The following is a 25,810-nucleotide window of genomic DNA, read 5'->3' as shown; positions in this document are numbered from 1 at the left end:
TTTTCATGATCTTTGTGCATGTTAATTCATTTAGATATATCACTTCCATGAAGAGGATATTATGGCTACTTCCATTTTACAGATGATAAGATGGAGAAGTTAGAACACACTGCCCAAGGTACACAGTTAGTGGCTGAACTAGATGTCAGGCATAGCTTGTCTGAATCCAGAGCCCTCCTTTTTTTTTTTTTTTTTTCTTTGAGACAGAGTCTCGCTCTGTTGCCTGGGCTAGAGTGCTGTAGCGTCAGCCTAGCTCACAGCAACCTCCAACTCCTGGGCTTAAGAAATCCTTCTGCCTCAGCCTCCCGAGTAGCTGGGACTACAGGCATGCACCACTACGCCTGGCTAATTTTTTTCTATATATTTTTTAGTTGTCTGGCTAATTTCTTTCTATTTTTAGTAGAGACAGGGTTTCGCTCTTGCTCAGTCTGGTCTCGAACTCCTGACCTCAAGCAATCCTCCCACCTTGGCCTCCCAGAGTGCTGGGATTACAGGTGTGAGCCACCGCACCCAGCTAAGAGCCCTCCTTCTTTACCTGTACAGCATATTGACTCTTCTTCCAAATGGAAAACAGATTTTCTATTCCTGTGTATTTTTATTTTAAAGAGCAATCAAAAAGAGCTTTTATTTTAAAAAAGAAAAAAAATTGTTTTAGGATGTTTATTTTTATAAAAATGCCTGACTTACTGGAAAACCATTTTGGAGGTGAACAAGTATACTTTTACTATTTATTTTGCTTCTCTGAAATTCAGTGAGAAGGTTAAAAATATACAAGACCCAGGCCCAAAATTGAGATAGATTTTGATCATTTAAACCTATAATCTTATGCCAAGGGGTACTATACTTGAATTCTGGTTCAAGATTTAACAGACCATAATAAGTTAGAGCTCTGTATGAAATCAGCCCTATCCTCCATTAAGAGAACAGCAGTAGAGATCAAGAGTTAAAGGAACTGAGATTCTAGGTCAGATCAGTCAAAAGTGGCAAGGCACAGTTGTCTTTCATCCAAACTCTTAGCTGCATAAAAGTTGAGCATAAAACCTAGGAGGCCAAATAATTCTATACTTTTAAGATATCCATATGTATTTTCTAGTTTAGCTCAGGTTTTAAACAGAAATTGAAATTAATACCACGGATTTTTTTTGTATTACTCTGAAATACTAGCTCCATTAAAGAAGTTAAATAATTGATTTTATTTGTATTCTTCTTTTCCATACATAGTTATTGAGCCTGCATTCTTCCTACATGCTACATACTACATGCTACATACTACATACTACATGCTACATGCTACATACTACGTTGGGCTCCTTGAAGGAGACACATATGACTGACATAGGCACCCTGTTCTCTGAGGGCTTTTAACAACAGGAAAGATTACATATATAATGAGTCAGAATATAAGCCAAGACTTGACAAGGTCAGTAGAGATGTAAGTAAAGTACGCTGAAAATTCAGAGGGCCCAGCAGGCACTTCCTGGGATGAACAGGGAAGGCACTAGGGAAAAGTTGGCAGTTTAACTGGTACAAGAGGCTAAAGAAGTGAGTGAGGAAAAGCTTCGAGATGGGAGCATTTCCAAGAGGGGTTGGGAACAGGCAGGTAATTCAATGTGCCTGGAGCCAAGACTACATGCTAGATCATGGTCCATCTTCCTCACTCACCACTTCCAATTGGTTCTCATGATTCTACATTCTAAATCTTGCACAAATATGCCCATTTTTGCCTTCCTCATTGCCTCTACCTTATTTTAGACCACCACTATCTCAACCGTCCCTTACCGTCCCTCTCTGACTCTAATTTTGCCCCCTCAAATCTATTCTTTGTGCCACAGCTACAGCAAAGTTTCTCAGCCTTGGCACTACTGACATTTCTTTGTTGTGGTGGTCTGCCATGTGTGCTGTAGGACATTTAATAGCATCCTTGGCTTCTATCCACTAGATGCCAATTACACACCCCCTTCAGTTGTGAAAACCAAGAACATTTTTTCCAACACTGCCAAATGTCCTTCGGGAGACAAAATCACCCTTGGTTGAAAACCACTGAGCTAAAGTGATCTTTCTAAAATGAAAATTTGATTATGTCACTTCTCTGTTCAAAAACCATCAATGGAAAAAATATACACGCATGCACACATACACACACACACGGAAATACACTGAAATGTTAATGTTTGTCCAGATCAGTGGGTTGTTTATAAACAAAGAATATGAGTGGTATTATTTTAAAAGGGATTAAGGTATTATTTTGAAAGTGCTTAATGGCTCCCTACTCTCTACAGGATCAAATCCAAGCTCCTTCATATGGCACTGCATATATGAAGTCCCTGCGTTGTGGCCCCTGCCAACCTCTCCTGCTCCATCTTATCAGTCCTCACCTTCACTGGGTCACTGAACCCCAGGGACCTCCGTGAATTCCTGTTTGCTCCAGTCTCTGCACCTTTGGTTGTGCCATTCATTTTGCCAGGTGCAGCCTCTAGACCCTTAATTGCCCGGCTCAGTCCTATTTGTCCTTCAAAAATTGGCCCTTCCCTTCCAGGAAGGCCTCTGGATCCTCTAGTGTGAGTTAAGTGCTTCTCCTACGTGTTCTCCTGGCAGGAGTATCATGCATTACCACAGCACTCACCTCATTAGACCACAATCATCTGTGTACCCAGTGGTTACCCAGGTTGCAGCTATGCCCCATGGGATCCCTGTGTCCATTCTGAAGGGCATCCCTTCCTCAAGACCTTTTACTGTCATTTGCCAGAAACTGGCATAACACATACAATGACAGTCATGATGTAACTGGCACTTCCTAGAATTCTGTAATGTTACCTCCTGCCTGACCGTATGCAGCAATCTGGTGTTCCCTACTAGATTACAAAGTCCTCCAGGCAGGGACTTAGATTTAATTTCACTATTTTTCTTCTTTATTTTATAAATTTCACTGTTTTATCTCTAGTACTAACCACAGTGTCTGATCCAGAGTAGGACTTTGATATTAGTGAAAGCTTAATAAATAAATGAAAGGGAGTATCGTCTTGGCTACCATCACCCACGCCAGGAATTCTGACAGCCCTTACCGTAGTGGGAATAAGCTAAACTGCAGTGGTTCTCAAACCTGCACGAGCATCCAAATATCCTGGAGAATTAAAAACAAATATATAAAGCTCCCTGCACCCTACTTCAGACCTTCTGAATCAGAATGACAATGTTGGGGCCTAATTATCTGTCATTATTTTTAAATTGCTGATGAGATTCTATAACTAGATCAACTGGGAACCACTGGCCACCCAGGATAAAACTCAAACCACTCCCTTTGTCTTGCTGCTCCCTCTGGCCACCACAGCCCTGCTGTTTCATCTGTGGACACCACACCTGGGACCACAGAAGGAGCTTTTCTAAAGAAGGATCTTGCTTACTCTGACTTCTTCAGTCTAAGTGCCTTAGAGTCCTGTGTCTTCCAGCTCAGATATAGGCACTCAACTGGAAAAGAGGAAGAATACACAGTAGGACATCTGGAGGGATGGGGGAGGCGGGGAGAGAGAATCTATCCAGGAAAAAAAATATGATCTGCCTTTTTAATTTTCCAAATTAAATTTTGCCTTTTTGCTTATGTAACCCGGAGGTTGCAGCTATACTGCCTAAGCTGTGTACGCCCTATGGAACAGGCAAATTTGGGCACGTCTGAAGAGCAGCTAGGTGGATCCACCAAAGCTCTTTGCAACCCAAGGATAATACACATCACCTATACATGGTGGGGAGGGCACTACTGGAATAACTGGGGGTCTGGAACAAGAAAGGAACAACTGTAGATGCTCCCTGGCAGCCAGGAAGACTGCATTTATAAGTTCATGACACGAAGTATTGGATATCCACTGAAGTCTGTGGAAGGACTTTACATGATGATGGAGTTGCTGAAATTCTGTGATGGGAGCTGAGCACCACATGTTACCTGCATAGATACCCCATAACGAGACATGTGGAAACATGACTTACAGGAAAATGTTGCGAGAAAGCTACACGCAACATACGTATACTTTTCTAGAATTTATTGGCTAACAATAAAAAAATTAAAACATGAATGGGAAATATTTTTCTTTTTTCTTAGGGTTGGGGTGGGGTCAACCATTTACGAATAGGGTTAAAATCATAATGAAATAATTTGGGAAATGTATACGTTTGGGAGGAGGAACAAATCATATTTGAAGCAGGAATGGTAATAAGCCTTTTTGCCTTTTTATACATTCATGAAGTGATGTTCCTATGGTTTCTTATCTACCTATATCAAGAAATCAAAGCTTCAAGGTACCATATACTTTTATTGGCTGGGCCTTAAAGTGAATGAGTGTATCTGGCGAAATAATGAAGTCCATTGTCTTCTGGGGACGGTTTCCCATTACCCCAGGTGTCATTTCTCAGTTAAAAGTAAAGCTTAAAAGAGAAAAAGAAATTTCTCTGATAAGCAAGTTTTTTAGGGCTGAACAGAAGGCTATCTTTTGCCTTCTGTTGGTTCTTTGTCCCTGATTTGCAGAAGATCCTCTAAACTGCTTTGCTGACTTGTTATCCAGAGCACCAAGTGTAACAAAGTCAGGCCCTTGATGGCTTCAGCAAGTAGAAACCTGACTGCTGCCTGGCCCAGCATGACTGTGCTTTCCGGGCCCTTTGTCAGTCCTTCCTGGTGTGCTCATAGGCAAGGAGGAGCTCCTGAATCAGAGTCTGTATTTTGAAGGTTGATTTTGTATTTTAGAGGATCAGAACTGCCAAAGAAAGTTAGGTTCTACCTGAGATTAAAGAGCCCCTCAGAATGTATGCTACACAATTTATATCACTCGCCAGAGTAGAACACTCCCCTTTGAAAAAATACTTCTTCCTTCACATTTAGGATTTATATCCAAACATTTAGGTCACATTCAAATTTAAAAATCAAAAAGGACATGATTTTAAATTTTATCTTCTGACACTTCTTAGGAGCAAAACACAGTGCCTTTATTATATTCCATACCAGCAGAATTAATAAATATTTATCAATGTCAATGATAATGTTAAATGTTAAATATTCCCACTTATGTTTTGAAAGTAAAATGTATTTAAAGATGACAAATTCTGAAAACTGCTAAACATACACGTATACTTAAACGATGGAATGTGTTTTGTTTCTGCCTGCTGTGTCTAAGTTTCAGTTCGTCTGGTTAAAAGAGCTACAAGTCATTTTGGTATCTAAGAATGACATTATCTAAACAGAATTTTGCAAGAGCTCAATTTTTTTTTCAATTTGGTTTATAACCAAAATACAGGACACCCAGAATGAAGATTATAGATTGTTTATCTACTTTGATCCACTTTTGCCGTAACTTGCAATATGAGCTTGGAAATAACTTGCCCATACAATTAACAGGTTCCTCAACTTTTTCCGGTTTATTAATGTTAGATTGTTGAGCTACACAATACTCTGCCACAAAGAAAATCATCTAAAATACAAATTATATCTCAAATCCTAGCTACACCACACATTAGGAATATTTCTTTTCTCCTTAAAAGAAGTATTTCCCGTGCAAGAAATACTACTCAATTTTAAATCCCCCAAACGAGAGAATCACTGGCGTCTCAAACATTTTTTACAAAGAAAAGCAACTCACCTATTTGAAGAGTATTTCCTTGCAAAGTGACTCTAGTAGAGACAGTCACATAAATCTACATTTTGTTCAGCTCTTCATTATTTCATCAGACAAAAACAACCTCAGGTGAAAGCTGGAAGTAAAAAACCTTCCATCCACCCAAGAGGGGAGGACAGTGCTTTGCTAAGTCCCAGAGCCTCATCACACGCCCCACCAGCTGCTTGCTGGCTCTTGTTTTTCAGTGACAGTGACCTCCAACACCTTTTATTTAGCGCTGCAATGCACTCTTAAACCTGACGGCACACGGAACACATCACGTGCCAAGCCAACACCTTAAGAGGGTGGGAAGCTTTGCAACCAGGAAGACGTGCCCAAAATATTCAGCAGTCAGCTCAATTGCACATAAGCACAGCCTTGCTTGTTTTTCACAAAACAAGCCAATAACACAATGAGTCAAGTGAACTGATTTATACAGTTCTAAACCAGGAACCATCTGGAACTATGTCTTCACTGCTCCAAAAGCTTCTCCTCTTCTCACCTTATATTTAAATTCTGAGCAACCACAAGGGAACAGCTGCCCTCAATATTTCTAGTAGCAGCAATACATTTCCTTCTCTGTTTTAAAATTCTATTTTCTCTACTTCCTTTGCTCATCTCATATTTACTCTTATCTAGTCTTTATACCCCAACTCTGGTTATGACCAGGACACACATACACCCTAAAGGAGAAGTAGTTTTGATTTAGTTATCTCTTCCTGGCCAAGACATAGACCAGGCTCTTGGAACAGTGGAAAAACTGTCAATTTTCCAATGTTTAACCCATCATTCACCAAATGCACCACCCTGGCAGTTCGTTAGAAGTTGGATTTTAGGTGAGCCAAGTTGCACGGTTTCATAAGAATTTTGTCATTGTGTGAGCTAAGTCCTGTTTCCTTTGTTACTATCTGAATTGAAATTCTAAGAACAAACATTAAACATTCTGGACACAAAGCAGGCTGCTGGCCTCTGATCAGCTAACTAGTAGGGTGTCACATGATCTGAGTTTAACTCACCCTTTCTGTCCCTGTGATTGAAGCTTTAAAGTCTCCTTTCCAGATTTCCTGAATGAGAAGAGGGAAGCGAATGATGATCTGAAGTTCAGCCGTGAAGGAACAGATGTTTTTTTTTGATTAGTTAAATTTTTAGATCTTGATGTTTGTAATTCTACTGGATCTAAAAAAAAATTATAAAAATTTTGCATCATTAAAATATTTCCAAGGAAATACAGCTGAAAGAATGAAGCCTTCGCTCTTTTTTCCCTCTCTCGCTGCATGCAGTCTAGAAACGGAGTAGGCATCCTCACATCAAGACCTCAGGATTTAAGGGGAGTCAGAGCCTTCTCTCAGAGTCCTTTGCCTCCGATGTTCTGCTGGGTAGAGAAATTCTCCCAAGTATTATAGTAGGGAGTCTTTAAGTACGTACTGTGGCTCAAAGCTCTGTACAATGTCCCTCCTCTCACTCTAGCTGTGTCAGTCTTTTCAACTTGTCTTCCCATGGCTGTCCCAAACCCAAGCTCGGAAGTCAGGGACCCCATCCAGTTCTCATGTTGCTTGATCACTCTGTCCTTCAGAAATCATGGCGATAGGTACCACTATATAACTTTTAGGTCAAAGAAAGTAAAGGGAAAGAAAATTAAGCCATTTAGGCTGTTTCTTATTCCTTTCCAAAATCTATCTCTGTGCATTTGTATTGGCTACATATATGGTTTTATATATGTGTTTGCATGTAACATTTACAGGTTGAGCAACCCAAATCCAAAAATTCAAAATCTGTAGAGCTCCAAAATTTTTTAAGCATCAACATGATGCTCAATGGAAATGCTCACTGGAGCATTTCAGATTTCGAATTTTCAGATTTGGGATACTCAATTGGTAAGTATATATAATGTAAATATTTCAGAATCCAAAAAGAGCCAAAATCTACAAGAATTTCAGATAAGGGATAGTCAACCTTTTTATGTATAATATACAGTTTTATACTTGAGTATTAAAAACTCAAAGGCAACATTAATATATACAAAGTCCATAATACCTTAACACTTTTGGACATCCTGACTTTATAAATATTAGAAGAATTTAGGATAAGGTAAAAGTCCCCATGGTATATATGAGGCTGATCTAAAAATAAACTGTCTTTTTAGATAGATTTGTTTATTATGGGAGTTACAAGATATTATCCATATAAGTTTAGAAATAGTATTACATGTTTTAAGATGTTACTAATGTTAGTAACATATGCAAGAGCAATCAGTGTGACTCTGTATCAGTAAAAAGATACTTTATACTATTTTAGTACTTTATAGTTTCTAATGCATTTTCACGACAGTCCTGTGAAAGCAGGTTTTAGTATCTTCCTTTACAGATGAAAAAAATAATTGATTGGTGAAGTTAAGTACATGGCGGTGATTACATGGTCAGAACGTACATAGAAGATGTTTATTAGAACTCATTTATGGAGTTTAACAAAGTATCACAAGGGGGACAGCCCCTCTGCTTACCTTCCCTCCGCCTTCCTCCAGCCTCCTCTGATTCTCCCCTCCCCCAACCCACCCCTTCTCTGCTTCCTCCCCCTTCTTCATCATCATCCCATTTATTTGTTTACTGTATTCCAGCTTAATACTTTATACACATAATTTTACTTGATTCTTACAACCATCTTATGAGGTAGGTATTATACCCATTTAAAGATGATAAAATTGAGGTTTATAGAGAATGAATAACTTGGGTAGATCACATGGATAGAGAGAATGGAGAACTGAATCCAGGCTTTTTTTTTTTTTTTTAACATCAATGGCTGTGTTCCCAACCACTATGCCATCTTGCCTGATTCCAAAAACAACTCTGCACCCCTGACATTACAGTAAAATTTCAGTTCACTTTTTTTAGTGTATGTTGTAAAACTTTTGTGACTTATGACCTTAAAATAGTTCTAAATCTGGATTTGTTAAATTGAAGATCCACTGAGCTGTTACCTACAATATATGCCACAGGAAAAGAAAAGAAAATTTAATTAAAAATTATTTTCTTACCATTTTTTGCCATCTCCTTCCTTAGCCTATATGTAAGTGGTTGTTTTAACATCTGGCTAACATCTGTTTCATTGCAAAACTTTTTTCTTTGAATTTCTTCAAACCATTCACCAGTCACTCCTTGAAGCCATCTGATATCCCTCTTTGTCTTCTGAAGTTTGCTGAAATAAAATAAAAATATCAATGTACCCTTTAAATTCATTTGCATGGTACAAATTCATGTGATGGACAAAACTTTACCTAATGGAGGAGCAGCACGAACTCTAAGTCTAGAAAAACATTGACTCTAGTCAGATTTTCCTTTCCACCACTGTCTATATATTTTAGGTGTATTCTTCAAATTATGATGACAATTTAAAAGTTTTTGCCAGTAATTAAAATAATCACCAAGTCAATAAAGACAACCTGAATTGAGCAATGTGCTAAAACCTGTCCTAGTAATGTAATCGAATGATAGATGTTCTAATGACATGCAGAGACTAGAATATTCTAGTTCTGATTACTCATTCATTCATTTGTTAATGCATTAAATGTTTATTGAGCAATCTTAATTAATTAAATGTTTATTGAGGCCCCATGTAGGCTGCGGGGATTCAACAGTGAATGTAACGAATAGGGTCCTGACTTGTCCATGCAGTAGTCAAAGATAAAAGCTAACATGCAGAAAAAAATTATTGAATATAATGGTCTTAAATAATGGAATTCTTTAAACACAAAAACACAAAAGCCCCATGACTGAGCACAGGGCTAATGCAAAGGTAGTAAAGGATAATTACGATTTGAGATGAACATGCAGACCACAAATGTGTCCGCCCCACAACTTCAGCATACCAGGCCTCAAATTCTATCATTATTTCTTTTTTTCTTCTCTCCTGCCCTTTCCTGCTTCGTCCTCTTTCAAATGAAAATGCTGCTCTAAGTCCTTAATTAAATCACTCATTGTTGTGATCTATTTATTTTTTTCCCAAAGCAGATCATTTTGTCCTATTCAAGCTGTTTGGAAATCTGAGGTGCCTAATCCAGAGGGAGATGTCCCTGGACTGAGGCAAAATGAGCAGAAAGGGGAATCTGAAGAACTTGATCAAAAGGCTAATAATAAAGTGGCTGGTTTTGCATAGCTGATGAAAAAGTTAAGCATGTTGCTGAGTTCCAATCTTGGAATTTCTGCTGTTTGGGGAAGTAGTTCATGTGACTCAGCAGCTTCACTCTTTATCCTGGGTCTGCTGGAAAGCACAAGTGTTAGGGTCTTTACTAAGAAGGTTGTAAACAAGATGTCTGCAGACCGGCAAATTTGGAGTTAAAGGCAATGAACTGAGATGGCGGTAACTCAGCCTCCTGCTTGAGGCTATGATACTGCCATTTTATGAAAATACTCAAGAAAGAAGCCAGAGGTCACCCTGCCCAGACTTGCTTTGGAAAAGCATTAGGCAGCAGTCATTATGTTCAGCCTGGAGAATCTGCACTGGTGCCTCCTCTTTTGCAATTGCCACCCTCTGACACCTGGTCACTCCTGTCTCTTCTCTATTGCTACTTCCATTACTAACAGAACAGACTGAGAGACCCTAAGTATCTGCTTCTAACCAAGACTGGCTGCCTCCAATTTATTAACACCTACCTGCTAATGTCTCACTTTTGTACACAACCTCCACTTCCTCGCTACCCTCCCTAATTGCAGGTTCTCCAAAAACCAGCACCACCCTCCTCTACTTCTCAACAGGTCCATCTCCTTTCAGAAGACAGTCAAGCTACCTGACTTAGGAACATCCTACGTGAACATAACTTTTTTTCCCTATAGGCTTGATGTAACATTGACTGTCTTTTAAAAATAATCATACTTCACTTAATCCCACCTCAAGCACTCGTTCCACACTTGGACACATATCTATCACTGCCTGTTCCTTTTCCACTTTCTGGCAAATGAAGCCAGAAGCCTGTATTTCCCTGCAAGTACTCATACACTTTGAATTCTACTCCAGGAAATACATCTTAAAGCAATAATCCCACCCCAAGCACACTGATTTCACTAAGCATCATGAAATTGCTAAAAATGATGCAGGCAAGGCAGATTTCTGGGAAATACATGTGACACAACATGAAGCAGGAAAAACAAAGTACAACATTGAGTCTGTTATTGCTATGTAAAAATGATCCCTCATTTGGGACACACTAAAGGAAAAAATGAAACTACCTGATCTTTTAGAGAAGAATAATTATAGGTATCATATCTATTTTTAGCTTTATTTTATTATGTTCAATTTTAGCTTTTTAATTATTCAATATGTACAATATGTGGTTATTTCTTCTTTAATTGTGAATTTGTATTTATATTGTCATTTTTCCATTAAATTTTTTTTGGAGAAAGAGGGGGAAAAAATCTGTCATATTGTCATAATCCTAACACTGTCACTGTTGCCCTTTTGGCGTGATTTCTCCTCTGCGTTTTCACGTGACTATGACACAATGTTCAGTACACCTCTGTGAAAGGCCTCCTGTGGTGCAGATGCTGGGACAGCATGGCCAGCAGAGCAGAGAAGGCTCACACCCCAGAGATCTTATAGCCTAGTGGGAGAGAGAAAGATGAATCCAACAGTGATACAAATGTAAGGGAACACATAGTAGTAGACACGAGTTATTCATTCAATGCATGTCTGAACGCTGGGCAAAGAGCCCCGAAAAAGTCAAGTCCTTGCCCTCATGGGATTTAAATTCCGCGGCACTGGGAATGTTTGTGCACAGGTGCAAACAATAAAAAAGTAAATGCCTGCTATGAGGGTACATAACAAGGGACCTCCCCCCCTACCCCCCCGCAGGCCGAAGCAACAGCAAAGATTTCCCTGAGAAGATGACTGGGCTGGAAAGATGCAGGATGAAAGGAGTAGTGGGGGAAGGAGTGTCTGGGAGAGAGCTTTCTCGGCAGAGGAGTAGCCACGGTAGAGCAAGAAGTGCCCCAAGGGAAGAAACAAGGAAAGAAATGAGGCTTGCACTGCTGGAGAGTGGAGATGGAGAGGAAGACTCACCCAAGGAGAAAGGAGAGAGGACAGAGGCAGTGGGGTCATGCCGCATTAGGAGCAGGTTAAGCAGTTTGGTGTTCAGTCCTAAGCAAGGTCCTAAGCATGGATGGCTTAGCAGGGGTGTGACACATAGGATTTGCATTTTTAAAAGATCATCCTAGCTGCAGGCGGAGAATAGATTCCAGTGGGAGACAGGAGACTACTGGAGACTAGTTAGGGTATTTATAGGGTCTAAGACAGAAAGACGTCTCCTTGGTCCAGGATGGTGGTGGTGAAGCTTAAGGAAAGTGGAAAGTGTTCAGAGAGGCTTGGGGGGAAAATTGACCCCCCAAGTGATGGAGTGCCTTTGCGGGGTTAGGGGAAGAGACATTTCAAAGAAGATTCCTAGACTTTTGATTTATATAAGTGAATAGAAGATGCCACTCAAAGAGACTGTGCATATGTAATTTTTAAAACCCCAAACTTTATATCAGTGACACCTTTAACATTACTCATCTTCAGAACAATCATTAAATTGCATAATATTTAAGTTAGTATGTTTTCCATAATTTATTTATTATCCCCCTGGTGAAGGACATTGAGATTTTCCCTTATAAATACTGTGTGATAAACATCATGTGCAATTTTCTGTTTTCATAGTGTTTCTGTCAGACGCCAAAATACAATGATTGGGTCAAAGAGTCAAAACATTTCTGTGATTATACATACTACCACAGTGGCTGTACCAACAGCACTCATCCCAGCAATGTACAAGGACATTAGACATCCTTGGAAGACTAGGTATTATTATTACCAGTATTTTTGTCTTTATAATTTAATATTTTGATGGCACTATTTATAATGCCAGCAATTTTTTCTTTCTAAGAATTTCTGTTTTCTTTAATAAAATATGCTACATTCCTTTGATAGGTAGTAAGGTTTCAACATTTTTCCATGTCTATTTTGTGGTTTGGCTATTGTATGTTTTGCCAATTTATAAATCAGTGCCTCAGAGTTTTTCATTAGAAGGAGACATATTTAAGAGAAAATATTAGTTCATTATTTTTCTTATTTGTTTTAAATATTTTGCCCAGGTTTTTGACTTTTATTTTGATTAAATTTTGAATGTTGGGCCATATAAATCTCATTCTGGCTAGGACAAAAGTAGGTAAAAACATAAATAATCTGTAGTTATGTTTATGTTAATATTTATTTCCTGAAGACAATGAGAAATGAAATTCATAGATACAAGAAGATTTTGAAGAAATTCACAAGCTTTTAAAGCAGAAATATTTCAAAGATGATCCTGGTTGTTAGGAAAGTAGACAAACATGTACAGTCAAGAGCCAGAAAATTCAAGCTTTAGGTGGTCAATAATGGCACTGTGTTTACTATTAAATATTCTCGAGGAAGTAAAACAGAAATAGTTCTGGCCTTTGATGTATGGGTGACCCAGGAAGGGAAACTATGAATGACATAAAAGTCTAAACTCTGTGGGTACCTGTAACTCACTTTCTTAACCCTACACACCCAAGAGCCCTGTAAAATACTATAGTATAGTATAAAATGTAAATTATAGTATAAAACATAAATTTACAACAGTTGACTGAGCTTCTTATACTAAAAGGAACACGAACAATTGTAATAACTGTAAAACCAGTGGTTTAGACTTGTTTACTTAAAAAAGTAAAATATCAAATAAACTCAACATTAGCAAGTAAGAAAAAATTATGGACATAAAGCAGGGGCACAATGATGTGTGAAACTTGAGGACAGTATTTTATATCTCAGCTGGTCTCAGTTTGACAAAGATAACATTTGTTTGTAAGTGGAATTTAACCAAGTTCACAATCAGCCTGCACGAAGCTCTTCCTCATCTATGATGCTTTGTTACAGTCTCGGCAGCCAATTAGGGTGCACAGTCTACGCCAATGAGAAGAACCTCAGGGGTGCAAATGACATACATATAGGCAAATTACTAGTACACAGCTTCTCTGCTTAATTAGTCCAGCTTGCCGCAACATATCACAAGGGACTGTTGTCTACACTTCTAATTTGTTTTACCCTCAGGCTGATTGACTTGACTAAATTAAATCAGGTCTTTTCTTGCTGGGCTGCAGGCCCAGCCCTCTCCCTCCAAGTCAAAATGCCCTCTCTTCATTCACATGAATCTTAGTCTGCCCAGTGCCCCCTTGGCTTCCATCCTAGCACTTCCTGAACACGCCACTGCTCTTAAATTCCTCCTCCTGAGTTATGTTTATTTTTCCTTTATTTTCCAGCCTTGAGTTCCGACTCCCAGCTCCCCCTCCTCTTGTCTTCCCCAACCGTGCCCTGGCTGACCCTTCCTAGTCACTTTTCTTTGTCTTTGTTCTGAGCAAGCCTCTGTGCTCACCTTTATTTCCATGACTAATTAATTATGCACTAACCACTTAGAATGTGCTCAGTAAATGATAGCTGTCTCTTTATCTCCCATTTTTCAGCCTCACTTATCTGCTCCCTGCTAACAAAATCCTGGCCCGATCTCAAGTTACCATCGGACAGCAGAAAGAACACAGGACTAGGGTCAGGTTCTAGCTGAGTGATCTTGGTCAACTATATAACTTTCTTGGCTTTATTTTCCCCATTTGTAAGAGAGGAATAGAGATTGGGTAGATTGTTTGCAAAGAAGGTCTCCACAATTCCTCTCATCCCTGAAGGTCACTCCTTGGCTGTGTGACTTTGCCATTCTTTCCCCACCCTGGAATCTGGGCTGGCCTTGTGCTTGTTTAGTTATGCGAATAAAATGTGGTAGAAGTGAAATACAGACTTCTGAGCCCAGGCCTCAAGAGATTTTGCAGCTTCTGCTGTCTCCTCTTGGGACCTTGAGACTTCTACATAGAGAAGCCAGGGCTTGTCCCCTGAGGAGGAGATCACACACAGAGAGAGGCCCTGCTGAGAGCCACCACCAACAGCCCGACATGTGGGGCCCAGTCAAGCTGTCAGACTAGCAGAGCCAAATGAGTGAACCCAGGCAAACCACCCAGCTGAGTCCAGGCCAAATGGCTACCCCACAGAATTGCAAGGTAAAAAACAGAAGTTGTTTTAAGCCTTTAAGTTTTGGGGTCATTTATTATCATACAACAAAAAAATGGATATGGATGAGGTTATCTTGAAGATATCTTCTGGTCTAAAATCTATGGTCAAAATAAACCTCAACATTCCCATGTCACATTTAAATCATTGAGAAATCTTATAAAGCTGAAAAGGGCCTCATGACACAATCTGGTCAAGCTCCCTACTGTAACACAGGGAATGGCCTGGGTGGGGGGAAACGGCAAAAGATGTTTTCTGTCTGTTTAAAACTTCCCCCAGTCTTTTTGAGAACTGAGGCCTGCAATCCCTGTCTCATGGTCAGGAGGGGCAGGGGAGTGTCTTTTGTCCTTTGTGTTACTGGAGATAGCTCAGCTGAACTGTGGCTCCATCCCAGGCCAGGCACCGGGCTGGGGAAGGTCTGGGGAAGGTCTGGGTGGGCCCCCCAGGTGGGCGGAGGTCCCCAGCTTTGTCTGCTGCAGAGATGGGACAATTGGAATCATTGGAATCCTTAACAATAGCCTAGAACTGAGGGCCCTACCTTTAAAAGCTCTGCATTTCTCCTTATGTATAGGAATTTGGATTTTGAGACAGTATTTCTGCCCATTTTTCCTCCTTTTCTGGCAAAGTAATAAATTTCTGTTTCCTTCTCCTCAACCACTTGTTCTTCTGATGCGGCCTTGGGGACAAGTGCCGAGCCTTAGGTATCAGTACAGTCAGGTGAAATAATATCAATAAAAAAATAAAAAATAAAAACAGCAGATGATACGTATTGAGCTATCTCTCAGGATTTTTCAGTCATTATTGCCAATCCTCACCAGGACACTCCAAAGACATTGGTGTCCTCACTTACAGGGAGGATGTGGAAGTTCGACAGGCTGGAGTTATTGAACTGAGATGTGAACTCACACCTGTGATTCTACAGTCTCTGATTCGAAAGCCCATGTTCTCCTAACCGTCTGCCTCATTGGCTTATAGGAATTACTAACCCCACTCATAAACAATGCAATTGATATAAACCTACAATGACTTCTGCCAATTAAACAGGTGGTAATGATAATTCAAATATGATTACAGAGAGATCAGTTATACAAGTTTTGAAAGCAGTTTCCCTAAGACAGAAAACAGGAATTTATAGCTTCCATTTTCTTGTCAGAAAAATCTCAAATATTTCTCAAAATAGTTCCCCTTATTAGCACCTCTTGCCAAAGGCATTAATTTTTCTTTTCACTGTTCTCACCTCTTTTTTTAATCTCCTCGCTGGCATTTTTCCTCCCCTTTTCTTACTTCTTTGGCTTCTGCACACATATCATTTTTCTTTGACAGCTGACCTTGTTCTTGACCTTCTTGTTACACCTTGCTCTGCCTTCCAGGCGGCTAAGCCACCTGATCCCTATCAATCCTCTACTCTAGGCTTCAAGGACCTCTTGCCAAATAGTCCCCAAATACAGGTTCAGTCATCAGTGAACCCCAGAATGAATTTTTCAGTTACCCCGAATTCTGTCAAAGTGAATTTGTCGATTGGTTTACAGATCAAAAGCAGCATTCAAGTTTTCCTCCCACATAGGAATTCAAACATATTTTTGTTTCCTATCACCCAGCAACCACAATACAAGGAAAAGCACATATGGAGGGCACGGGACAGGAACCGTACCCCCTCAGCTTAACCACGGGTCCAATGTCATAATGGAGAATGGATCGGTAGGTCCAAGCAAGAACCTTCCCAAAACCCTGAAGCCCCGGGGGAGACTCACCACCTTAGGAAAAGTGTTGCCCTTTGTTTTCCTGCTGCAGAAAGGTGATACCTCCAGGTACAGATTTCTTATCGCTCAACCCCTAGGGAAAGCTCAGAACAGCTACCGGAGTTCTCATGCAGAAACAGGCAGAGCAAAGGAAGCAAAAGCTCTGAGGTTCAGTGGCTGCACCAGCAGCTTTATCATCATCCAGAGCCTGGTCTCTCTTCTCCCTGTGGCTCTCCTTGAAAGATTGTTATTTGAGAGCCCTTGCCCCTGACATCAGAGCTTGTTCTTTGGCTCAGCCCACAGCCAAGACTCAGGGAGGGGCAGGGATTAGAAAAGCAAGCAAGTATATTGAAAAACGTGTTCTTTTCATACGGGGAAAGTTAAACCACCCAGAGGGAAGTCTGGAGTAAGGGCAGCTCAGATAGGGAAAAGTGGTAACTAAAGCAACCACCACCAGCAACAACAAACCCTCAGGACTCAAAGAGGGGCAACAAAATCATGGCACCAGCATCCAGCCAAGCTAGATAATGAAGCCCATTTAAACTCCTTGAATGGCTGTGATTGAGACTGCCCACTCTGGGATAAATGACAACCTTTTCTATATTTTTTTAAATTGACCGTAATAGCCTTCCTGGATGTTTATTTTCACACGGCACAAAGTCACAACAGAAGGAAAAAATAAGTTATCTAAGTAACAATAAGGATGTGTAATTCCCACACTGGTTCAGACCACAGTGAGTCACCCTTTACCAATAGTCACCCTACAGAAAGTGCTATTGAGAAGACTAGCTGTCCACTCTGAGGTCAGACTTAGAATTTAAGTGTCAATCTTAAACTTGGTAGCCATCAGAGCTCTTTCGTCTTCCTAGATTTATCTTATTTCTTTTTGAATCCCCTTATACCTTTTATGGGAACCAGCTAAGAAATCACCCAGTGTCACCTCCAGCTCTGCAGCCAGGCTGTCAGCTCCTTGAGGACAGGTACTGTGTCTCATTCATGTTGGCATCCCCAGGGCCTAGCATAATCCCTGACTCACAGTTGATCAATACATATTTGTTCAATTTGGGGGGTAATGAATGAATTCTACAAACTTATTCTGCCGTCATTGTGAAGTAACTCAGTCGATATTTGAGATAAGTGTGAGATTTGATCCTGCACACAAATTAAAATCATGTATATAAAGGGTAATTTTTCCATAAGAATAACACTGGAAAGCTAATCATAGCTAACAGTTACACAGTGCCTGCCCAGGGCCAGGCATGGTTACATATAATAACTAATTTATTGATTTATTTGATATGGCATCTGGCTCTGATGCCCAGGCCTGAGTACGGTGGCTCAAATGATCCTCCCAAGGAGCAAGGACCACAGGTGTGTGCCACCACACCCAGAGGATTTTTTTAGACACCTCATCTCGCTATTGTTGCCCAGGCTGGTCTCAAACTCCTGGCCTCAACCGATCCTCCTGCCTCAGCCTCCCAAAGTGCTGGGATTGTAGGCGTGAGCCATTGAGCCCAGCCCATATTAACTAATTTAACCTTCGTAAGAACCCTTATTCCTATTCCTTGTTCCTAATATTATTCCTATTTTAGCAATGAAGAAATTAAAATACTGAGAGGCTAAATTAAAACCAGACTGGTATGAATGCTGCCCCTCATCTTTATTAACTGTATGATTTTAATCTTTCAGTGAGTGCCTCAGTTTACTCATCTACAAAGTGAGAATAAGAGTAACAGTATCTCCTGGAGCTTCTGTGAGGATTACTGGAGTTAATGCATGTCAGGCCCATACATCTATGCCTGGCACAAAATAAGCACTGTCACTGTGACCTGTGGAATGGGCAGGATGGGTGGTAAAATGGTGGAGGGAGAGTTGGGGGTAATGTATCATCACCCTCAACACAAAAGAGGTTTTGGTAGCAAAGAGAATCATCCTTAGTTTTTTTTTTCCTGTTAAAAACCTCAAAAGCATCAACCATTTGGCTTGGGCCCAACAATCCAATCCTGGATCTCCGTGTTGCACTTAAATCAACAGCTGCATTATGAGGAAGTCAAACTCTGCAGTGCAGATGTTCACGAGCACAGTTTAGGTGGCACACTCAAGACAAGAGGAGGCACCAGGAAAGGCTCACTGCCAGCCACTGGGCTCTCACACTGCACTGAATGCACTGGCTGGTGCCACAGTCTGGACCACACGATTGCTAAGAATACTGCACACATTTTATTAAAACGTCCAAAGACACATACTCTTCCAAACTTGAATAAGGCATACTATTCCAACATCCATGAAGAGCCTATACTTTTATTTTAAACCCAGTTTCCAGTCTAACTTCAGAAGATAACCATGATGGGAACTTGCACACTATAAAGACACATTCTTCCCTGAAGAAGAAAGTGGGCCTGGAGTTAACTATTAAACACACTATGTGACAGCTACCTCACTGGCTGCTTCCACATAGCTTATCTCATTTCATCACCATAGGAACCCAGTGAGGTAGGTACTATACTCATTTGACAGTAAAAGGAACTGAAACCACAAAAGATGGAAAAACTTACCAGAGGTTGTAAAGTGGTGAGTGAAAGAACTAGGGTCCTGCCTAGCTCAGAGCTCCAGAGTGATAAAGTTCGTAGAGTGAGAACAGTTATTTCCAGATTATTTTCTAGGGCCTGAATCATTCAACACCTGCCTAGAATAAACCTCCTCTGCTGAGTCTCTGCACTTTTCTCGATGCTGGTATTCTCTTCTCTGGGGTGTCAGTCCCTAAGTCAAGTATGAGAATTCCTGAACACACAGCAAGCCGTGAATAAGTATTTGTAGAATAACCCAACAAATGAATAGAAGAGAATGAAAAATGAGTTTTTAGCTTTTGCATCCCTGTCATTCCTCTTTATACAGATACTCAGACACTGTCCACTGAACCTTGTAGGACAAGGCTTAATGCAAGTTGAGTGTTAGGATTCTACAAGTGCAAGGAAGCTGCTCGGAGCTGCAGAGTGGGCCTCATATGCCTCTTGAACGCTGTTACTAACACGCCAAGGCAGGTTACAGCCAAAAAGGTTCTGATGCATAAAGTGTATGATCTCAACATCTTAGATTTGTTTATTATATTAATATTATTCATGGCTTCTTTCCAAAGGAAACTATATCCTAAATTCTGGCTACATCCTCTGTACTGTCAGTTACATAGAGTTAGGTAACAAGACAGAACTATACACATGAATACCTAGCGGATTCCTCCTTCATTTTCACTAAGAAAAAGGCAGAGCATGGTTTTTTCCCTCATATTCAGGCAATTTAATGCTTATTCTTACTTAGAACATGTCCTGCCAGGAGAAGACAAGAAAGAGTCTATGCTATTTCACAAGGTTAAAGGAAAGTGATGCTCCTATGGATGCCTTCTATGTCCAAGAAAAAAGGTCACAGACTACATTACTTTCATTCCTCACACTATAATTAAAATCCACAATTATCATATTCAACTTAACTCACCCTCTGTATTATACAATTTTAAAAGTGTTAGGAAACGAACTCAAATCCAACATTCTGGAATTAGCTTTAACCTTAAGGAATTTCGTGTTGCAATATGAGACTCTCCTCATCCCACCCTCACACCCCACCCACACGCTGATCAAATATGCAAGCTGGAGGAAAGAAAGAGAGATCGTGAATAGCTACTCAGTCTTTGCTTTAGGACAATGCAGTTGTCACCGAAAGGGGGTTTGTCCAGTTACTTATCACACAAAGATCCAATCAATTATTGAGACAATGAGGATTGCCTTGTCAGGAGAATGGGAGAAGCTGCTTCAAATCTGTCCCTACAACTAAGGACTATCATAGGCTTTTGAAGGAGGGGACATGTGCCTTGGGGCAGGTCACACTGTATCTCACCAGGGGCTACATGCATTGGGGCAGGTCCTGGGGGATGGTGATTCTTGGCAACAGGAATCTTGCTCAGGGGCCTTCGGAATCTCAGCTCCTTCCTCCTGCATCCACCATTTCTGGGAAACAACTCAAAAGGTCACGTAGTTAGTTAAGGGAGAGGATTTTATAGGGGTCATTGAAGTTTGTTCAATGGGGAGCCAGCTACAATAGAATGCTGAAAAAAAGCCTGGAGGTTTCCTAAATGTCACCACCATGAATGTACTGCTTCTGGGTTCCCATTGGAAAGTCTTGACTTGAAAACCATTATCCACTGCAGGATGCACTCTCTGGGTCACAGAAAGCTCGATACTGACATCAGTTAAAGCTCACTGGTTTGGATTATAGTTTGTAATATATTTTCAAAAAGAGTTAACCCTTGAAGTAACCCTTACCCAAATGGTTGCTGCCTTTTCCAAGTCCTTTCTAGGAAACCTACCTTACAAAGATCAGCGTGGTGTTTAAACTATTTTTCTCCATCTACTGATAAGCAAAATGACCTGACAAAATGCTTCACCTCATCAGAAATCACATGCCAAAGAGCTTTACTTAACATTTCCTCCTTGAATCCTTGTATTATTAAATGTTATCATTAGTGGGATCTCTGTGCTGATCAGTTATTTTAAATACATGTATTATTTTCATATGGTATTGTCCAGAAGACCTTATTAAGTTTTGTCTTTAGATATATTTATTTACCAAAACATATTCCTGAGAAGCAGTCCTAGAATGATTCCATAACAAAACCTGTACCTGGGATAAAAAGAAGTAATGCTAACACTGCCGTTGCATGTGTCTAGTCCAAATGCTGTAACTTATTTATAGAAGCTTGACTTTGTATAAAAGATATTTTTCTAGTAGTACCATTGCTATATGTTCTTATTATGTGCTATCATTTTAACTATCAGATTCTAGTATCTAAATTCTTCTTTCCCAATTTCAATAACAGAATTTGTGATCATTCTTTATAATGTATTAAATAATTTACCATAAAATCTCAATGGGTCTTTGGAGAACAGGCCTAAATGAAGCTTTGTTACACAATACAAATGAAAATGTAACATTGGAGGATATTATGTACTTTAAATGAATGTGTCTCAGTGCACCAACAATAGGTACAAAATAATCAAGCTCCGTCTGTAAACAATCAACCCATTTCTGATAAATGAAAAGAAATGTCAATACAGAGAAGCAGTAGTGCCAGGTGCATTTTATAGAAGAAAAGTAGAAATGAAAAGGAATGTTTACTTGGTATATGTATAGGGGTGCGGCCTATTCTTTATTAACAATGACCTTAGATTTTAGAAGTCATTATCTATTTAGCTTTGAATCCCTTTGACCTTTTTGGCAAAAATCATTGTTTTCTTTTAGGTGGGATAAAGAAATGTCTGGCATAGAAAAAGAAATCTGGATATCTGATTCAACCCCACCTTTTTGTTTTGTTTTGTTTTGTTTTAAGTCATTCTGGCACCTCTATTCTCTTTAACAACATCCAAAAAGAGGACTTGATTAAGCCACAGAAGTAATGAATTAAGCATGGCAGTAGATCTGCTTGAGAGACATGGACTTTTCTAGCATACAGGCAGCCCATGTAGTGTTGGGATTCTATCCCTCTCACAGCAAAGTATTATAGTTGTGAGTAACTGCTGTGTTTTGGGTTACGGCATCCAAAATTTTTTGCATTCCTGGCCCTCATCAACTGACCCAGAGATTTGTGCTTGACCCAGAAGCTAAACAGGAGCAAGAATGCTGCTCAGCTGCCGTGCTCTATTTTGGAGAGTGAGCAACAACTTAATCATGTCTTTCCTCTTGGCCTGTCTTGAAATCACGATGACAAGTAAGAAGAACTAAAGTGACACAGAGGCTCAGAGCCACACAGTGAGAAAGCGTTGAGTAGTACCATGAGTAGAAACTATGAGGCAACAAAGTCACAGACAGGTAAATGCTATGGGGCAGAAAGAAAAGGTGCGAGAAGAAAACCAGCCATGGCAATGGAAGCAAGTAGGGAGAAGCAGGACAGAGAAGCTGAGCCACAAGCCTGTGACGACCAGCCCAGTTGATTGGCAGCAGAATGTGGCTATATTCTGAACAACAGTCTAGTTCCCAAGGACTGGCTGTGTAGGGCTAAGGCTGGTTCTGGTGTTGCCTTAATTCCCTACTGTATCTTGACTATAAAGTACCACTCCCTACTTGAGTAAACTAGTATATGTTCCTTATCACCCAAAGGGACATGACTAAAACAACCAGCCAAAAGCAATGTGTAGACATTTGTTTACAAGAGAATTCTTCAGTGTTGAGACAGGAAATTTCAGATGTCAATAAAACCGACTTTGCTTTGCCATTATAAAATTTTAAAGTTGACGTTTTCTATAATTATGAAAGTAAAATCAAACTCAATGCAGAAATCACAGAAAATCTTGAAGAAAGAAAAATCACTCACAATCCTCACAACCAGAGATACTGCTGTGTGTGTATGTGTGTTCGTCCAAGCATTTCAAACTCATACCTCTCCTCCCAGCCACCCTCCACTTCAATCCTGAAGTGGTGAAAAACCACCATCAAAGGGGTGGGGAGGTAGAGGCTTCTGTGGAAGGGGAGAAGGATCCAGTCCCTCCTCAATGTCACAGGCATCTCACAGCAAGTGGATGTGAAAGGGGGAAGTGGCTGCTCCTCTGAATAAAGCTGGGATTAACCTGGGACCAGACATTCTCATTATTACATTGAATTGAGCCTATGTTTGTGTCTTAAAGTGACAAAAGGACTTTTATTACCTAAGAGTGAGAGGAATAGTCATGGGACTGCCCTTGTTTTTATCCAGTGGCATTTAAAGGGATAGTAAGATACAAAACTAAAGATGCTTTCTGATTATATTCCATGATTCCTACTTACTCAACATGCTAGTATATGAGTTTCTTAAAAATGCTCTTATACCATGCGTACTGTTGTACGGCCTACGTTTCCCACTGTGCATCATATTAAAAATGCTGTGGTACATCAGTATTCTACCATTGTATCTCCGTACTATAATGTACCTACTCCCCTGTTGTTGGATATATGAGTTATTTCTAATTTTTCACACTCATAATGCTGAAATAAACATAATTCATAAATGCTGAAATAAACAGCATTGTAGGCTGGGCGTGGTGGCTCACGCCTGTAATCCTACCACTCTGGGAGGCCGAGGCGGGAGGATCGCTCGAGGTCAGGAGTTCGAGACCAGCCTGAGCAAGAGAGAGAGACCCCCAGCTCTACTAAAAAATAGAAAGAAATTAACCAGACAACTAAAAATATAGAAAAAATTAGCCGGGCGTGGTGGCGCATGCCTGTAGTTACCCAGGAGGCTAAGGCAGGAGGATTACTTGAGCCCTGGAGTTTGAGGTTGCTGTGAGCTAGGCTGATGCCATGGCACTTTAGTCTGGGCAACAGAGTGAGACTCTGTCTCAAAAAAACAAACAAACAAAAAAACAAACAGCATCGTATACATCTCTAATTCCTTAGAATCAATTTCCTTGAAGTGGAATTGCCAGGCCAAAGGATGACCATTTTTAATGACTTATGAAATGTATCACACCAAGTTACTCTGGGAAAAGATTGTACCAAGTTTTTTCTTATATGAGAGCCCATTCTCCCATGTCCTTGCCAACATTAGTTATTACTATTCTTTTTAATCTTTGCTAATCTTATAGACCAAAAAAAAGGGAGTTTTCCTTTTTGGGGGATATTTCTTAATTACTACAGAGGTTGAAAATTATTTTATGTGTTTATTGGATATGTGTAGTTTTTTATGACTTATCTGCTCAATACCTTTGCATATTATTTTAACCCAGGTATCACTGAAAATATTGATTCTATGGAGTTTAAGATAAAGACCCAAGAGAATGAAGAATTAGCAACTCTTGGTATTTCCTTCAGAGTGTAGCTCAAAGGCCAGTCTATATGGCACTAACCAGGGACTCAGATTGGCCACTGCAGTGTGCCACAGATCAATGCTGAATGCTGTCTTCGATACACCTAATTTTCTTGATTGCTTGCCTCCTGTTTCACTTGCCTCTGCTCAGGTTGCAGTGATAAGTACAAAGAGAGGTATCATGTGGCCTGACCATACAGACATTAATGCAATAGATACTCTCTACCTCTATCTTCATCTTTTCCCATCCAATCGCCCCAGACTGGCATGACAGCATAAATCACTGTCTGAGCTTATGTGAGGGTGCTGGGCTTGGACGGGGCAGGGCAGGGTGGGGGCGGGGCATGATCATGGGTTCTAATCCCTTTGTTACTTGGGCTGGTCAAATAATATCTATGTGTCTCATTTTCCTCATCTGTAAAACTCAATTCTTTTTCACCAGCCCCCTACTTACCTATCTGGACTTGTTTCCCATTACTCCATCATTTAAAGCATTCCCAATGCTTTGCCATGCTATCTAGGCCATTTCCCAAGTTTCTCTTTTGCTTGCAATGCTATTTCTACACATTCTTTGCCCCGTGATCTAACTCAGTGCTGGCACTTAGCTAAAGGGTTGAAAATGTCTTTTTGAGTAAAAAAAAAAAAGATCCAGTTCAAACATAATGAGCACTTAAACTTGTAAGGATGATATGAAAATACTAGGAAATTTAGGATCTATTGGTGGAAAAAGGTATGTACAAAGTAGCTGCGACATGATAGATCATGCAATAGAAAACCAAGAATCTTGCTTTGGGGTCATGAAGAAAGATAAGATTACTTCTAGCTCAGAGCTAGGAAAGCATTCATGAAGACGGGGCTTCAAAGACAGAACTACACTTCCTAGAGTATAAACTCCGTTAAGGCAGGGTCTGAATCCACCAGTGTTCATCACTAGTGATGCTCTTTCCCAGTGAATGAGTGAATAATACGGAAAATAGAGAAGGTGTGTGAGTGGGGAGAGGGGAATGGGTGAAGGCCATCACTGGCAGGGAGGGTAATCTGAGCAAAGGAAGCTTTGTTTTTTTAAGTGGTCACACAAAGTTTTCATTTGCTAGTCTTATATCAAAAGACACTCTCCAAATTTACTCATGGAGGTCGATTGTTATCTATTAATATTTTCATTACTGTCCCGTGTCATTGTGCTATAAATAAGAATCCCAGAAACTGAAATTGTCTCTCGATTCCCTGATAGATACACGGGAGAAGACTCAATACTAAGACTACCCAGGTCTTCTGGAAGCTTCCTACGTGCTCATGTAAAGAACAGGGCTTGGAGCGGAAACTAAAGGTTTCTTTTTGGGGCCCTCTGCCCGTCACTGGCTCACACAGACAGCACCAACACACTGTGTCACTGCGCCCTGACGCAGCTGATTCATCAAGAGCCAGAGATGTGGAGGAACGTGTCGCGAAACCTGTTCACACATATTTAACCCCTATTTTTATCACAAATGATTTTGTGGCCCTCTTCTATTTAACATTTA

General features: G+C 40.2%; 1 protein-coding gene and 1 long non-coding RNA gene across 3 annotated transcripts in view; one reads left to right on the top strand and one right to left on the bottom strand.

Annotated features, from left to right (window-relative positions):
- The window catches only part of EXPH5 (exophilin 5), a 68,110-nt gene that overhangs the window by 17,876 nt on the left and 24,424 nt on the right, over window positions 1–25,810 (bottom strand). Inside the window, exons 2-3 of the mRNA XM_045556658.1 lie at window positions 8,665–8,825; window positions 6,650–6,809 (exon numbers count right to left, since the gene is read on the bottom strand). Coding sequence (XP_045412614.1) covers window positions 6,650–6,809; window positions 8,665–8,825 — 321 coding nt within the window. The remainder of the gene's footprint in view (window positions 1–6,649; window positions 6,810–8,664; window positions 8,826–25,810) is intronic.
- The window catches only part of LOC123641730, a 44,730-nt gene that overhangs the window by 12,451 nt on the left and 6,469 nt on the right, over window positions 1–25,810 (top strand). Inside the window, exon 3 of one of the 2 annotated variants that reach the window (XR_006736338.1) lies at window positions 25,522–25,622. The exons of the other annotated variant lie outside the window; for it this stretch is intronic. This is a non-coding gene — a long non-coding RNA (uncharacterized LOC123641730). Of the gene's footprint in view, window positions 1–25,521; window positions 25,623–25,810 lie in introns of those variants that run through there. 2 annotated transcript variants of the gene reach the window in all.

This window comes from Lemur catta, chromosome 7 (assembly GCF_020740605.2).
Source record: "Lemur catta isolate mLemCat1 chromosome 7, mLemCat1.pri, whole genome shotgun sequence".
Classification (NCBI taxonomy): Eukaryota; Metazoa; Chordata; class Mammalia; order Primates; family Lemuridae; genus Lemur; species Lemur catta.
This window is presented reverse-complemented; position numbering and strand designations above follow the sequence as displayed.